General features: G+C 42.0%; 1 protein-coding gene across 3 annotated transcripts in view; it reads left to right on the forward strand.

Moving 5' to 3' along the window:
- The window catches only part of CRYBG1 (crystallin beta-gamma domain containing 1), a 139026-nt gene that overhangs the window by 80907 nt on the left and 41785 nt on the right, over nucleotides 1-16334 (forward strand). For 2 of the 3 annotated variants that reach the window (XM_061623496.1, XM_061623497.1), the window contains one exon: nucleotides 5509-6989. In XM_061623496.1, the coding sequence (XP_061479480.1) occupies nucleotides 5509-6989 (1481 nt within the window). Of the gene's footprint in view, nucleotides 1-4202; nucleotides 4287-5508; nucleotides 6990-16334 lie in introns of those variants that run through there. The other variant, XM_061623498.1, reaches the window with a different exon arrangement.

A 16334-nucleotide genomic window follows, 5' to 3' on the forward strand; every position in this document is an offset into this window, starting at 1 on the left:
CACAACATGAATTTGTCCCTCCACGCACAAACACTCAAAGCAATATTTCAGCACATATCAGAAACAAAGGCAAATTCTCAGTGAAATGTTTAGTTGTGGCCCCAAGGCTGGTAACTGGTTGACAGGGTTTACTTGTCATTCATGAATAAAGGTGACTAGCACTTTCAGGAGATATGAGCTGGGGGCAGAATTCATTGAGGGTGTCCATAGTGTTTGTCCTCAATTTGGTATTCAGTGAAACCTTCAAAAGGATCTCATTCTTAATTTTTAAAGCAGAGTTATAGCCTACAAACATAGGTTCATGGGCATTGCCTAAGGAAGTCTGAGAAGTGGAAGGAGTTCCTTGGCTCTCCTTATAACTGTCAGAAGCAGAATTATTGCATAATTTACACAAGTAATGGAATTTAGCTTCTTCTGGCAAAGGATTTAGATTTCTGTTTAGGCATAAAGTCAACAGTAGATAGCAAGTAATAGGCAAGGGAAGAACAGAAGGATAATCAAGTGAACTATGGCTGAATGTTTATCCTGCACTACGCAATAGGAAGCATTTAGGAAATCCCATTGGGCAGGAGTAGTAAGCCTGTGGCTCTTGATATTTGCTGGACTACAGTTCCTGTCATTCCTGAATACTGACCATGTTGGCTTCGGCTGATGGGAGACAGAGTCAAACACCATCTGGAAGGCCACAGGTTACCTGCCCCTACCACAGAGACAAAAGAGGGAGCACTCATTCACTTCAGCATTTCATTGTACAATACATAGCACTGTTGGATACTTCCCAGTTCCCCAAGTCCTGAGAAGTTCCACTACTGCAGGCTTCCTTTGAATGAAACTATACTGCTGACTTCATAATGTTGCTTTTATTTACAAATATGGAGGCAATTAGCACTCCACCAGAATGCAACTTATATAGTCCCTGCCCCCAAGGCTGCTACCAGCTCTCTTACTGTGTCTGAGTCTCTCAAAGTGCTCTTTTCTCTCTGTTCTCTTCCTGTAACCATGAGATGTGTCACCTTCTTCAAGCTTGGAGGAAGCTTGGTGATTAAACATCTATCAACCATCCCAAACTGTTAGCTGTGTCTTCTCAGTACTTCTAAAAGTACTTTTCAGACATTACACTGAATTTATTTACCAATTTGCTTTCTTGCATTTATATTCCACTTTTTGCCATCATAAAACCCAAGGTGGTGTACATGTGATTTCCATCTAGACACTGACCAGATCCAGATTTGCTTAGCTTGAGCAATATGGTAGCCTCAAGATTCTTCAGACCATATCCTGATACATGAATGTGTGCAAAGAGAAAATGAGATTGAGCCCACTGGCTGCACCCACATACCATGTATGCATTTGGCAAAATACATGCCTTTGGGTAAGGGCCATAGCTCAGTGACACAGCATCTGCCTTACAAGCAGAAGCCTCAAGTTCACTCCCTGGCAGCTCTAGGTAGGGCTGGGAGAGACCCCTGTCCAAAACTCTAGAGTGACACTGTCAGTCAGTGTACACCATACTGAGCTAGATGGACCAATGTGTGTTGACTGCCTTCAAGTCGATCCCGACTTATGGCGACCCTAGGAATAGGGTGTTCATGGTAAGCGGTATTCGGAGGCGGTTTACCATTGCCTCCCTCTGAGGCTAGTCCTCCCCAGCTGGCTAGGGCCTGCTCAGCTTGCCACAGCTGCACAAGCCAGCCCCTTCCTTGTCCGCAACTGCCAGCTGGGGGGCAACTGGGCTCCTTGGGACTATGCAGCTTGCCCACGGCTGCACAGGTGGCAGGGCACGTAACCCCTGAGCCACTCACTGTGGGGGTGATCTTTAGCTTGCCCTTGACACCCAGGAGACACGAATGGAGATTTGAACTCACAGGCTCTGGACTCCCAGCCAGGCTCTCCTCCCCACTGTGCTATACCAGCTGCATGGACCAATGTGTATTCCTTATATGTGTGATCAGGGACCTTGCTTATTCAAATTCTAGAGGAATATGCATACAGTTGGCTCAGATGTAGGCTATTACTGAAGAGATGTTGCCAGGGGAACATAATCTATATACATTCAATGTAATGTGTGAAAAGGACTAAAGGCATTGTCAACCACCTTCTGTATCAATGCACTCCAGCCAGCCTATAACCCCTTGCAAAAGGCAAGGTTGGGTTTTTGCTTTCTGCTTCTCTGAATGATTTTGTGGGTTTGTCTAGTTATTTTGACTAGCCAGAGGCAGGGAACTTTCATCTTATTTTAATGTAGACTTTTTTAAAAAGAGAAGTACCCTTTGTAGAGCTCTCCACTTAGTTTGGTTCAGTGGAAGCCACCTTTTTGAATTAGAACCTTTTGCTCCTTAGTCAGCTGAATAGCAATAGTCATTGGGATCAATTAGGCTAGTCTTGTCTTGGCGATCACTCGTGACTGAGTAAGATTGTCTTCCAAAATAAAGTCTTTAACAAAGGATCCGTCTGAATCTGTATCCACCGCCGATGTACCAGTTCATGACTAGGGGCTTCTGGATTTCACAGTCCTGCCCCTGTTGTCATTCGCTGATCGCCATGGGACTTTTGTTATGGAAGATGCCTGTGCGTGAATTTGTTTTATGTGGGGAGATCGGCGCACCACAATCAACACACAATCTTGACAGGAAAAGGCTTTGATCCAATGGCATGGGTACCATGACGATTGGAAGTCCCTTATCTGCTGCATCCTTCATCAGCCTTCACAACCGTTGTAACATACACATTGTTATCCTCCGCCTGTTCTGCCGTTGAGGACATTCTTGGATCGTTCTTTGTCTGGTTCCTCTCCCTTGACCTTACCGCCATGGGTGACCCTGCTGGGAGTACAAGACTCCCGATGGCATCGCTCATAGGGTTCATTGGAACACGCAAGCCCACTCACCACTACAACCTGATGATCCAGCGAGGGGATTAGGCTAGTACAACAGTCTGTTGCAAAGTAATTCAGCTGCCTTCTTGTGCTTGTTGCGTTTGTTTTGTAATGCCCATTTGCATTTTAGACCAGTGACTCTAAACGTTATCTGGTATATACACACAGAGCACCTATTCTATCTCCCACTATGTCCACCTACCAGTAAGCTAAAGTAATTTATTTTAGGGGGGGGGGTTAAAATGAAAAGTTGGTTCAATCAGAACATCACATTTATACCAAACATCTTTTGAAAGATATGCCTTTTGTTTTCTAACCAAGGCAACTTCAGACATGGCACATTGGCACTGATTGGTTTTTTTTAATCCAAGAATTGTTGGCTTTTCATATCAAAGTTTGTTGGTTTTGCTTGAGGCAGCTTTTTGTCCTGAATAGATGAGAGGAATAGGCTGTGCTGCAGCAGCACTTTGCATTGCTCAGACTTGTGCAGGGCAATCAGCACTGTGAAAACATTTTATTTCCTGGGCGCTTGGGTGCTTGCTGGCACCCTTCCCTTTTCACCTAGAAAATTCTGCCTGGTTACTTGGCACCTTTGAGTAATCAGTGTTTTGCGCTCCGCTGGGGCTGACATACACTCAGACACACTCTCTGCATGCCTGAGAAGCCCTCATGAAATGATGCCCCACCCTTCATCTTTTTGCCAGCGTTACTTTTTAAAAGGAGACATGCACTCTCTTATTACATGAGGTGCATTGGGGCCAGCTTTTGGGGCCCAGTGATCAGCAGCTCACTTTTCTTCCATTACACCTCGGAGTGCTTTCTTAAGGCTTGTGGGTTCTCTTCCTTTGAGGCTTATCTCCAAAAAGATGCTGGGACTCGAAGGTGCCAAGAAGCCAAGTGCTTTGACTTGGAATCTCTGCTCTTCTCACGGAAGTGTCGCTGTGGTGCTGCAGTTAAACGGTGGTGCTGAAAGCTGCACTCTAAACACGCCCATGATTCCTCTGCACACGTTGTAAGGGAGCTTACCCATTCTTTAACCCCCTCCCTCGCTCTACCTCCCGGGGCGCTCAGCGCCCGAGGGGCTCTTTCCCTCTACTGTTTTCAGCGCCGTCCCTTTGGGCGGTGGCCTGGACTCTGCCCGCCCTACCTGAGGCGACCGTGCCAGGGAGAGCAGCTGCTGTTGGGGCTGGAGGCGAAGGCGGGCACCGCTCTGCCGGGCGGGCGTGGCAGGCAGGCAAACAGGCAGGCTCTGGCGTTCAGACAGTTGGCGCCTTGACGGGAGCCGGCTTTGGCGCTCTGCTCTCCCGAGCTGCCTGCGGACTGAAAAGGAGGCTGCTCTGAGGTGGGCACCCAGCTCGTGGCTGAGGCTGCCGAAGAAGGAGCGGCGCCGACCGGTCACTTGGTGGTCAGTGTGAGTACAATGAGCGCCGAGCGTAGTTTTCGAATGGGCAGAAAGAGAGGCGGGAAGGCACGTCCTTGGAACGCGGGAGCAGCTGCCGATACATCCCGGCAGGCGACGGAGGAGTCTTATCACCCGACCTACGTCGAATCCCTCCGGGGGGGGGAGCGAGCGCGCTGACCACGCGGGGAGCTCACCTGCGCTTCCTGCTTCTCATAGAGCAGCAAGGAAAGGATGCCCCAGAACAGGAGGGAGGGAACAGGAAACGGCTTGTTGGAAATCGCGCGCCTGGGGTTGAAGTCCGCTGTCGCTCATCAATCACAGCAGCCCTAAAGCCGGCCGTTGTTTGGCACTGGGCTAGATGGCGTGCCTGGTGCCCTGCTCCGCTCCCCCGCGGCATCCTGATGCTTTTTAGGTGAGCGCGCGGAAAGAACTGCGGATGGATTCTCGGCTGGTCTAGGAAGTTGGCCGCATGGTATTCTTGCTGGGCTACGGAATGTTAATGCTGCCGTCCTTTTGCAACATACGATTGGGATGTTGCCAAATATCACAGGATTATCAGGGCACGCTATAAAATACGGATTCTAAGTAAAGGGATGAGGAAAATAGTTTTGTTTAAAAAAAGAAATAAATATATCTCTTAACAATGCTTATTGTGTAGGCTAAATATGTCATAATCTAGCTTTCTTGTTTTTATTTTTGTCTTGAAGATTAAAAAATGCTCGTTTTCAGCCACACCACAACTTCTAAGATGATGCTATCTGTGGCTAATAAAAGGCAGATTTATTAAGAATGTAAGCTCCATACAAGTTTTAATAAATCTACTGTAGACGTTTTCTGCCAATGATGCCCTTTGATTTACCTTTACTGCAGTGCCAAAGACACAATCCTACTTAAGCAGGTGTATACATAAAATGTTTTAAAGGCTTGGATGAACAAGCCATTGCTGTAAGTATTTATGCACTTCATTCTTCCAAAGATATGAGGGTGTTCATGAATGTTTGCATAACAAGTCTTAACTTCATAATGGCGCTAAAGTGAATCATTATATTTAACTAGAAATAGATGCTTATTTTAAAAGTAAAGATATCCTTTCCAAATAAAATTCTATTATTCAATTAACAATTGTTTATTTTCTCTGTTTTGAACATATACATGTTTAACAGTGGAAATATGTATCTTGAAAAAATATTTGTTGTTTAGTGTAATCTTTTCTTTTTTCTTCTTTTTTTAGTCCAAAACACGCTCTGTGGAATCTTCTAAGGAAGAAAGCAAAAGGAAACCAGTTTTGGGGAAGTTTGGAAATTTCTTTACTACAGGGAGAAGGAAAAATCCCAAAAACACACTAGAAGCTTCTTTAAGACCATCTGTTAAAACTGCAAGTTCAGGATCCCCCCCCAAGGGTAGAGCTCCTTTGGCATCAATAGATATTGAGGACATAACAGATCTATCCAAAAGCGAAGAGTCTCTAATTGACCAGGTTTGCAATCAGGACCAGACAAGGATACCAAATACTGTTGAAAACACAGAAGAATATCTCTACAATAAGGATCTGACACCTTTGTATAATGATATTGTTTCAGAATGGAACACTAAAGGAATTAATTCTGACAGTGAATTGTCATCTGATTGGCGCAGCAGTAGTGAAACAATAAAAAATACATTATTTGATAGTAATCTTACACTCCAGACACTGGAAGCAGAGAACAATCTTGTCATTGATACGACTCATACCACAACTCCAGATTTCTTTAAAAGTTTAAGTAATATATCCAATGAGGACCTGGACCATACTATATTAAATCACAAGCAGATAGTGGATGTTCATTCATTTACAGAATCAGAACATGCAGCATCAAAAGAGCTGCCATCAGTTTTGGAATCCAAGCCAAGTGAATGTGTCCATCCTTCTAGAGTGTTGACATTGGATATCTTTCTTCGTAGAGCTGAACAACCAAATTCCAATGAACCAGTGACTATTGTATTGGACAACAACTGTAGTAGCACAGACGCAATGGATAAAAAATCTGCAGTAAGGAAGTCTGGAAAGAGGAGAAAATCTCAGTCCTCCAGTGACTTGCCTAATGGGGACAGAAATGTGACTGAGAATCCTGCAAAAGAAGAACCTGTTTTTGATGAGATTCCTTCAGATCTAGTTTCAGAAAAAACAAACATTTCTGAAAGAAAAGTTAAGGCTTCTCAACAGATTAATTCTCCCACAGCTAATAATGACACAAGGACTGGAAGTAATCACAAGGGACTTGCTAAGACAGAATTGGAAAAAAGCAAGCAGCAGACCCCAACTTCATCCCCATACAGGAGGAAATCATTAAAAAAGAATCAGTCTGACCCAGGCCCTCTTTCGCCCACAGGCTCGAAGAGTCATGGGAAAGAGTCCACCAAAAGACAGACTGAAAGTAACCCATCATCAAAATGTACTTCAGTAGAGAAGCTGTCTTCTGGTGAAAGCACTGTAGAGACTTCCAAAGTTTCTTCTACAGGCATCACAGACAATAGCACTTTGCCACTTTCTGATGGGACAGAGTCACTTCTTGCCAACAGTTCTGATTGCAGCGTTCCCCTGAACACTGATAAGCATAAAAACAATGAGTTGGAAATCACAAATGGGAAGCAAACTACCTCTGATCTGGATAGTGCAAAGCAAAGAAATATATGCTTTGATGTTTCCAGAACTGTGACAACAAAAGTTAGTCTGTAAGTAGTTTCATATTTTAAGTTATATTGCTTGTTGTAGTAAGAAGTTCATTAAATCCTTCAATGAGTATGGATTACAATTACTAAATATCTATCCTAATGCATGGATTCCACATGAATATAATACTTTGACTATCTCACAGAAACTCCAGTACTTGCTACCACTGCAAATACTACTTAAGATGTAAGTGACTGCAGGCAGTTGGAATATTTTCTTCTTGTTAGCTTCCATTATTAAACAGAATGTATTGCCACCCCTCATTTCACACACTGTTGTTAAACTTCTCTCTTGCTGAGGAAAAAATCTAACTGTCAGTATGGAAGATAATTTTTTTAAAAATTAAATTACATTCATATTAATGTCCTCAATAACATTTTCTGTGGAAAAGGCCATTCCATCATGCTTACTGTGATAAGTATCTGGCTAAGAGCTAAATACGTATTACACAGGGTTCCATGTCAATTTCTCCCAGTGGCTTTTTTTTTTTTTAAATGAAAAGCAAACCATGGAGGCTACCATCTGGAGCTCTGGAAGCCCAAGTAAGAGAAAACTACGTAATCCTTTCCACACTTGCAATGTTTGTTTTCAGAATTGTCTCCATCTAGTGAAGGGTGGGAGAAGGTCCAGGAAAAAGAGGATGATTTTCAGAGAGAAAAACAGCTGTTGAGGAATGGGTTAAGTAATCCTCCCCCAGTCCTTCAGTGTTCTTGATTCTGTGGATGTTCCAGTAGTTGATGATGATGATGATGACAACTATGATTATTATTAGGGGAAAACAATGTTGGGAGAAAGTTACGCAGAACTAAAGTTTGAACTTTATACTCAGTGGGGCTACTGGACTTTCTAAGCTTGTACTAATCCATCTTGGCTGGTAGACATTTTTCTGTTTCAGACAGTTCCAGTCCTGCTATTGAAGATCTTTTAACTAGAGAGATGCTTGGGATCTGATATTGAGCTATGCTGTAGTTTATAAAAGTAATGCATTTTCAAAATTGGAAAGAAAGTTGTGTCCAGATCAGTGACTGTGATTTTTTAAAAATTTGGTTTACTTGCATGTGTCATTTGGAGGGGTCTGCACTGCAAGAATCATAGGCCCAGTCCATAGATTTATATGATGATGATGATGTAATAATAATAATATCCTACCCTTCCTCCCAATAGAAGCCAAGGGCAGCAAACAAAAATGCTAAAACATATTGAAAACAGACATTAAAATATCTTACAACAAAACACCTTAAAAACACATTTGAACAAAACATCTTTAAAAATATCTTTTTTAACAAACTTTAAAAATATTTAAAAGCAATTCTGACAGACTGGGTTAAGGTCTCTACTTAAAAGGCTTGTTGAAAGAGGAAGGTCTTTGGTAGGCGCCGAAAAGATAACACAAAGGGTGCCTGTCTAATATTTAAGGGGACGGGATTTCAAAGTGTAGGTGCCACTACACAAAAAGTCCTCTTCCTATGGTGTGCGGAATGGATCTCCTGATAAGATAGTATCTGCAGGAGGCCCTCGCCTGCAGAGCGCAGTGATCGACTGGGTATATAAGGGATAAGATGGTCTTTCCAGTATTCTGGTCCCAAGCTGTACAGGGCTTTGTATACCAAAACTAGAACCTTGAACTTGGCCTGGTAGCTAATGGGCAGCCAGTGCAATTTTTCAGCAGTGGGGTGACATGGTGATACCCTGCCCCAGTGAGCAGTCTTGCTGCCATGTTTTGCATCAGCTGCAGCTTCCGGACCAACCTCAAGGGCAGCCCCACATAGAGCACATTACAGAAATCCAGCCTAGAGGTTACCAGTGCATGGACAACAGTGGTCAGGCTATCCCAGTCCAGAAATGGCCACAGCTGAACCTGCTCTTTCAGAGGGAGTGTGACCCCATCCAAAGCAGGCAACTGACCAATTATCTGAACTCGGGAACCACAGCCCACTACTGAGTCCAGGCAGCGGTCCAGGGCTTGCACAGCCTCTCCCAGTTCAGATGTTACAGAGAAATAGAGCTGGGTATCATCAGCTGACACCTTGCCCCAAATCTTCTGATGATCACTCCCAAAGGCTTCACATAAATGTTGTACAGCATGGGAGACATGATGGTACCCTGTGACACAACTGCCAGAGGCTGAAAGACAATCACCCAGTGCTATAGTGCCTACTCATGTGGCAATGTGTTTACGTGAAGTTACAGCAATTTTAATTATTCCAATACAAAACACAAAGAAGATGTGGGGAGCCTATTCATGTGAATACCTTGCCATTTGGAGCAGTGCCCAGGTGGGTGCAGTGGAAGAATAGATGATCTATTAGGGAAAATGGGGCATTGCCCCACCAAACCTCAGTGTGCCCTCAGCCAGGCCCTACCTGCCTGCCTTCTTACAACCAGTCCAGGGAGTTGCACTGCTTGTCAGCTTCCTCCTCCATAGTCTCAATGTTGCCCTTGCAGAAAGCCTGGAGGTGGATGGAGACAAGACTAGATTTACTTGGTTCTGCCAGCAATTGGCACTGGGCTGTCTCCTGTTGGTCGTCCTGCCTTCTGCTTTGCCAGTCCCAATGGCACCAGCCACCACTGGGTGGGTGTGTTTCAAGAGGTCAACCTGCAGCACTTTGTGAATTGTATCCTAGTGTTGTGTACATTATTCATGCCTGTTCTCTTTTTGTGCCACAATAACTAGAATAAGTGACTTAAGGGACTGATGAGTTGCTCTGGGGCAAAGTATTAATTTTAAAGAAAACTGAAATAGGCAGCCCTCAGCACTTTTCAAAAATATGATTGCACTGTTACAGCCAGGTCAAGAAATGTGAGACTTGGAATTCCGTACATGGAATTACTTTAATGAGAAACTTGCAAAGATAGTTGCATGCATTGTAATATATCACTGCATCATCATTAAACAATTATTCAAAAATAAATTCTGGAATCATAAGTGATATTTCAATTAGATTCTATCTACTAGAGATACTGAGGAGTAGAATATAATGTGCAATTTGATTCTGCAAAAAATCCCATTGAACAACTTTTTTAGTGTTCTTCACCTGTGCACTGTTTGATGAAGCTTTTTATTGGACAGTGAAGCAGGTTTTTTTTTTAATCTGAATGAGATGTTGATAATTAATTTCTGTAGATTTGGGCTGATTTATATAAATCTATGGGTTTGATTTTCTAAATACCTTAAACAAATCATCAGTTTTGTAAGAATGATTTTTTTAAAAGGATACTGAAAAGTTAGATTAAACAAGAACTTGAGCCAGTTTCACTCAGCATCTTTTCTCCCACTACAAGGTAACAACAGTTTCTCAATCACCAAATATGATGCTGGTATAGAACTGAGTCACTAACCACTCCTGATTCCTGAGGCTTCTAAAATACTTGTTGAACTCTGTAAAATCTTTAAGTACAATCCTATAAATATTTACTCAGAAATAAATCCGATGGAGTTCAATGAGACTTATTCCCAGGTTTTCAGCTTTGATTTCATATGGATCTTATTTGTCAGTTTAACAGAGAAGAAATTGCCTTATGGTAGAAGTAAAACTTTCTGTGAGAGTCTTATCTGAGGCCTAATCTGGCAAAACATTTATAAATATGGGTGGGAATAACATTGTGTTCTCAAGAAGATGACACATTTACCAGCTTAGTCATCTAAGTGTAGCTTTCTTCTGCAAGTTGTACTATAGTGACATGTTATACAGAAACATAAAAATCTGTGACTTCTGTATATATTAGGAAATGAAAATCAGTTCAGTTGACTTGCCCCTAATTGCGTATTGTAATGAATTGATTTTCATATATTGTCTGACTATGATAAGTTGGTTTACTTAAATCTGATGTATTATGACTGCCTGTTTACACATAATTAAGCCCCATTAAAGTCAATGGGACACAGACAAGATCATAAAATGGGGCTGGATGATGCTACTGTTAGGTGGAGCTGGTGGAACAACCATGCCCAGCCAGCGTTCATTAATGGCTCTGCACCAACAACCTGGCGAGAGCTCCCACAGAGCTTTCCTAAGCCCAATGTGTTTTTTTAAAAAAATGTTTTTCTAGATGACTTGGATCACGGGTATGAAGTGGATGCTTATCAAACTTGCGGATGAGGCAAAGCTGGGAGGAACATTTAACACAATTGAGCTAAAACCAACCCAATGAAATTCAACAGAGAAGTCCTGTATATAGGTACCAAAAATAATAATCAGACACAAGTAGAAGGAGAGACCTGGATTGGCAGCAGTACATGTGAAAAGGATCTAAGAGTCTTTCATTGAGCCAACGATGCAATGCAGCTGCTAAAAAGCTAAAGCAATCATATGCTGCATTAACTGAAACAAAATATCCAGCAATGAGAATTAATAGTTCCATTGTATTCTGTGCTGGTCAGGCCACACCGAGAGTTCTGTCTAAGTGCCACATTTTATGAAGTACATTGGCCAACTGAAGTGTGTCCTGTGTATAGGTAAAGCAATCCTGGAGGACAAGCGGGATGGTAAGGAATCTGAAAACCAAGCCCTATAAGGAACAATGAAAGAGCCTGGTATAGTTAACCTAGAGAAGAGAAGGGTAGACGTCAAATGTTTGAAGGGCTGTCATGCAGAAGATGGAGCAGACGTTCTCTGTTGTTTCAGAGGGAAACAGAGGTGGAAATTTCAGGGGTGCAGAACACCTAAAACTTTAGAAGAAACATCCTACTGTAAGAATTGTTTGACAGTGGAACATATATCTTGGAAGGTGATGGTCTCTCGTTTATTGGAGCTACTTAAGCAAAGGCTGAACAGCCATTTATCGGGGAGCTGAAGTAGCAGCATGCATTGCAGATCCTGCACTGAGCAGGATATTGGACATGGTGAGGTCCAAGGTCCTCGACAACTCTTAAACTGATTCTTTGTGTGTAGGGTTGCAATCTTAACTTAATATATTAAGGCTTCAATATTAAATATACTTTCCAGAAAATAAGATTAGTTAAACACAGTGGTTCTTACTTCTGGTCAATTGCCCTGTAAACCTGAAACTTTATACAAACTTACCTGAGTTTAAGCCTGGAACAAAGTGGCATAAACATTACTTGGAAGTAAATATTTGCAGCTGTAAATATATATTAAAATCAAAACCACTAACCTTTGATTAAAGATTGGACTTTAAAACTGCGGTCTTACTTTGAATAAATCTAATTGAAATAAACAGCATGTACATGGCAGATAAATTTGCTTAGCAGCAGGGTGTTAGTGTCATTATCCGTGATATTCAAATTAATAATTCATTAGCACCAGCCCTTGATGTACATTGCTTTTCCAGTCCAGACACATCTGGTAGCATCATTTCCAGTGATGACTATGAATTATAACTGTAGGCATTGTATTATGGGAACTATAAATCATTTAAAAGTTGTTGTTTTCCCTTATTCCACTTTAATAGACTGGAACTTAGATTCAACAGCTGTCAAGGGTATGGGCTGGTCTTTCTGGAAGATATAGATCTTTTTCTTAATTGCTCTAACTTGAGTTTGCATTCTCATCAAATCCTTACAAGAGAAGTAGAAACCTGGAGTACAATTTTCCAACTATTATTTATTTATTTATTTATTTTATTACATTACATTTATATACTGCCCCATAGCCGAAGCTCTCTGGGTGGTTTACAGCAAAAGTAGATGATCATTAAAATGTTTACTTAAGTTTTTACAAGGATTTTTATAAAAGTTTGATAGACCTCTGCAGCCCTCTTTTTGCAGTCTATTCCAATGATAGGCTTACTAGTAAATAGGGAGACATGGGGACAAGTGTTCTAACTCTACCTGACATCACTTTCTATGAGCTGAAGTGTGAACTTCTGAAGTAAGGAAGCTTCTGTACTTGTGGAGGCTCCCCACATTTCAGAACCCTCATTTTCCACATGTACAAGAGGATCCTCTATTCAGACGTTCACCAACTTGTAAAGGGTGCCTAGAATGGCAGCAGCACACAGGGCTAGCACCCTTGCTCAAGAGGCCCCTTCTTGAGTGATAACTCAATACCAAGAAGAATAGCTGAAGAGAGATCTTGATTGACTGATTGATTGATTTCTGCTACCCATCCTTCATCCTGAGGTCCCAGTAACAGTTTAAAATATATATTTAAAAATAATTTTAAAAACTTAAAATAAGAAAAATAGGGTAGATCCTAAAAAGTTAAATCCTAGGGTAAAGAAGTGGGTCTTCAGTATTCCCTGAAAACTGTACAGTGAATTTGCCAGATAGATCTCTTTGGAGACAGTGTTCCACAACTTAGGGGGTGCCACAGAAAACCCTCTCTCCCTGGCTGCCACCACCCAGGCTTCTGATGCTGGTGGAACTTCCTCTGCTGATCTTAACACTCAAGAGTGTCTGTAGAGAAAGAGGCTGTATTTCAGATATTTGGGGCCTCACTTCTATACTGCCTTTCATTCCAAGGGATACCAAGGCAGTTTACAGCAAGTAAAATAACCTAACAATAAAACCAGATCAATAAAAACATCAGCTGCAACATCCGGAAATCCTAGAAACTAGATTAATGTCTTGGAAATGTCTGAGCTAAAATATTTACAATTAATCTTATTCAAAAAATGATTTGTGTACACCAGAAATGGCTTGCTGGGTGAGATGGCACCATTACACTAGCTTCCCAGAAGATGGGTTGTAGTTCCCTGCTAAGAGGGTGATGCATCGGGGAGGTCAACACATTGTAAACATGCCAGCATTTGCTCCCCATCACTTTGCCCTTCATCAACCTGTTTTCCCACCACCAACCATCACTGCCGATTACCAAGGGGGGCAAGGTGGAGAGAATTTGGCATGGTGTAGGCAAAGTGGTGGAGCAGTCTGACACTGCTGTGCCTGCACTGTCCCAGGCTCCCATCTGCCTTACCCTTCCTCCTCTTGGTAACTGGCAGGAAAGCTTGATGTTCATGCTGCTCCACTGCTGCTCCACTGAGTGCTACTCGTTGCCTGATTCCAGTTAACTGCATCAGTTAATTGTTTACTCTGAGAGCCATATTCTACACTAATTGTAGCTTTTGGGCCGTCTTCAAGGGCGATTCCATGTAGAGCATATTTGCAATAACCCAACCAGGAAGTTACCAAAGCATGGGTCACTGTGCCCAGGCTATCATCATCCAGCCATAGCTTGTGAACCAGCTAGAGTTGAGCTAAGGCACTCCACCTGGGCCTCAAGTGACAATGTAAAATCAAAGAGTTTCCCCAGTCTATGCAACAGTTTCTTCCGGGTGAGTGTAACCCATCTGGAACATGCTGTCTAATCACTTTCTGAGCTTGAGAAGCACCCACCCACAGGGTTTCCATGTTAACAGGATTCATTCTCAGTTCATTGGCCGTCTTCTTTCCATTCCTGCCTTTAGGCAATATTCCAGCACCTTGAATCCTCCCATTCTAGTGGCTCAGTTTCCTTGAGGGCTTATGAACAACATGGTTGCTAAACTGGTAAAGTGTCTGCAAAGGACTGTGAACTGTTGATGCTAAGAAGGTGGCATAGCATGTCATACCAGCAATCGACTTCGAATTACATATGAAAGTATGTTAATGGAGTGCATGCATGGTGTGTGTTTGTGCAAATGAAAAGTGTAAATTGTGTATGTGAGAGAGAGAGGGAGAGAGAAAAATTTATTGTGATTTCAGGTTGTGTAAAACAGAAATAATGCCCACAATTTGGGTCTTCATTTGTTTCTTTGTTGTGCATTTTTTATCTATGGCCATGGTCTCTAGCAGATGCATAGTAGAGCATTTTCTTGACACCCCTAAAGAACAGCCCCATAGTCTATAGCTTAAAGCTTGCATTCAGAGTTTCACAAGTGTCGTGTTGATGTAGCATGGTGAAGGAATGGTATGCTGAAATGGATGAATGTACCAATATGCTTCTCTGGATTCTGACTTCTATATCAGTTCTTCCATAATATGAAAGTAAATATAAATGTGTGGGATGTATTCTCACTTTTTCCTACCTTTATTGCTTCTCGTTGGTCTTTTGTTTCTTGATTTATTTGATTTGGATGTGAGAGGCTGAGCTTCTGCTTACCAGTCTGAATCTGCAAAGGCTTCACAACATCCTAGTTCAAACCACAGGACTTCCATTTATCCCCCTTCCCTCTGAATTTTCTTGTCCTTTGTGGCTGCTGCCATTTTAACCTGTATAAAAGTATGCATGGTATGGCAAATGTGGATAGAGAGAAGTTTTTCTCCCACTCTCATAACACTACAATTGGACATCAAATAAAGCTGAATGTTGGAAGATTTAGGACAGCAAAAGAAAGTACTTCTTCACATAGCTTGTAGTTAACCTATGGGATTTGTTCCCACAGGAGGCAGTGATATCTTTAAATGAGGACTAGACCATTACATGGAAAATAAGATTATCAATGGCTACTAGCTATGATAGCAGTGCTCTGCTTCCATGGTCAGTATGCCTTTGAACACCAGTTGCTAGAAACCACAGGAGGAAGGAGTGCTCTTGTGCTCAGGTCTTGCTAGTGGGCTTCCATGGGCATCTGGGTGGCCACTGTGAGAACATGATGCCATTGGCCTGATCCAATAGGCTCTTCATATGTTCTTATGTTAACCTGAAAGACATTAAAAGTTGAACCATTTTCTGGAGCACTGTGAAGTATATTTAGCCCTGTCTTGCACACAGTGAGGCTGCCTGGGACGCTCTTCATGCCTTTTTGTCATTGGGCCCTGATTACACCTCTGGGAGCCTTGTTGTTGGATTCTACTACATGTGTGTTTTTCATTTTCTCAGTCTGGTACTCCTACTGAACCTATTATTGTTTTTTCATACTGACAGCTGCCATCTTTTTGTAAGATTGAACAATTCCTCCTCCCCAATTATTTTTCTGCAGTCTGTAGGCTGAACTCTGTGTGGCCCCAATAAATGTCCAGACCATGTCAAACCAGGGCAGGAATATTTGTGTGTGTGTTTCCACATGTACATGTGTTCCCTATTAGTGTGTGTACACACACACAATAAGGAAGGCTTAATTAACTCCTTTTCACTATGAGTAACATTGTAATGATTCTGATTGTTGGTTGCAAGATGTTAGTGTCAAATGTTTTTTAACAAATGGTATTAGAACTGTATTTTTTCACTAAGTGGCTGTTGTCAGGTAAATGCATCAGGAGACATAGGGAGAGAACATGAAAAGCTAAGAAGTATAGACCAGTTTTAACAGTACATTATGGCTTCAAGGGCATATTGAAACTTCTGTGGGTTTATTTTAATGAAGCTGTCTTTAGATTTCATAAGGTATAGACACTTTTATCTTGGAATAAATAGTTAAAGCAGGTCAAAATCCAGCTTGCTGACTAAGTACAAAGTAGGTTGATT

This window comes from Rhineura floridana, chromosome 4 (genome assembly GCF_030035675.1).
Source record: "Rhineura floridana isolate rRhiFlo1 chromosome 4, rRhiFlo1.hap2, whole genome shotgun sequence".
In the NCBI taxonomy this organism is placed as follows: Eukaryota; Metazoa; Chordata; class Lepidosauria; order Squamata; family Rhineuridae; genus Rhineura; species Rhineura floridana.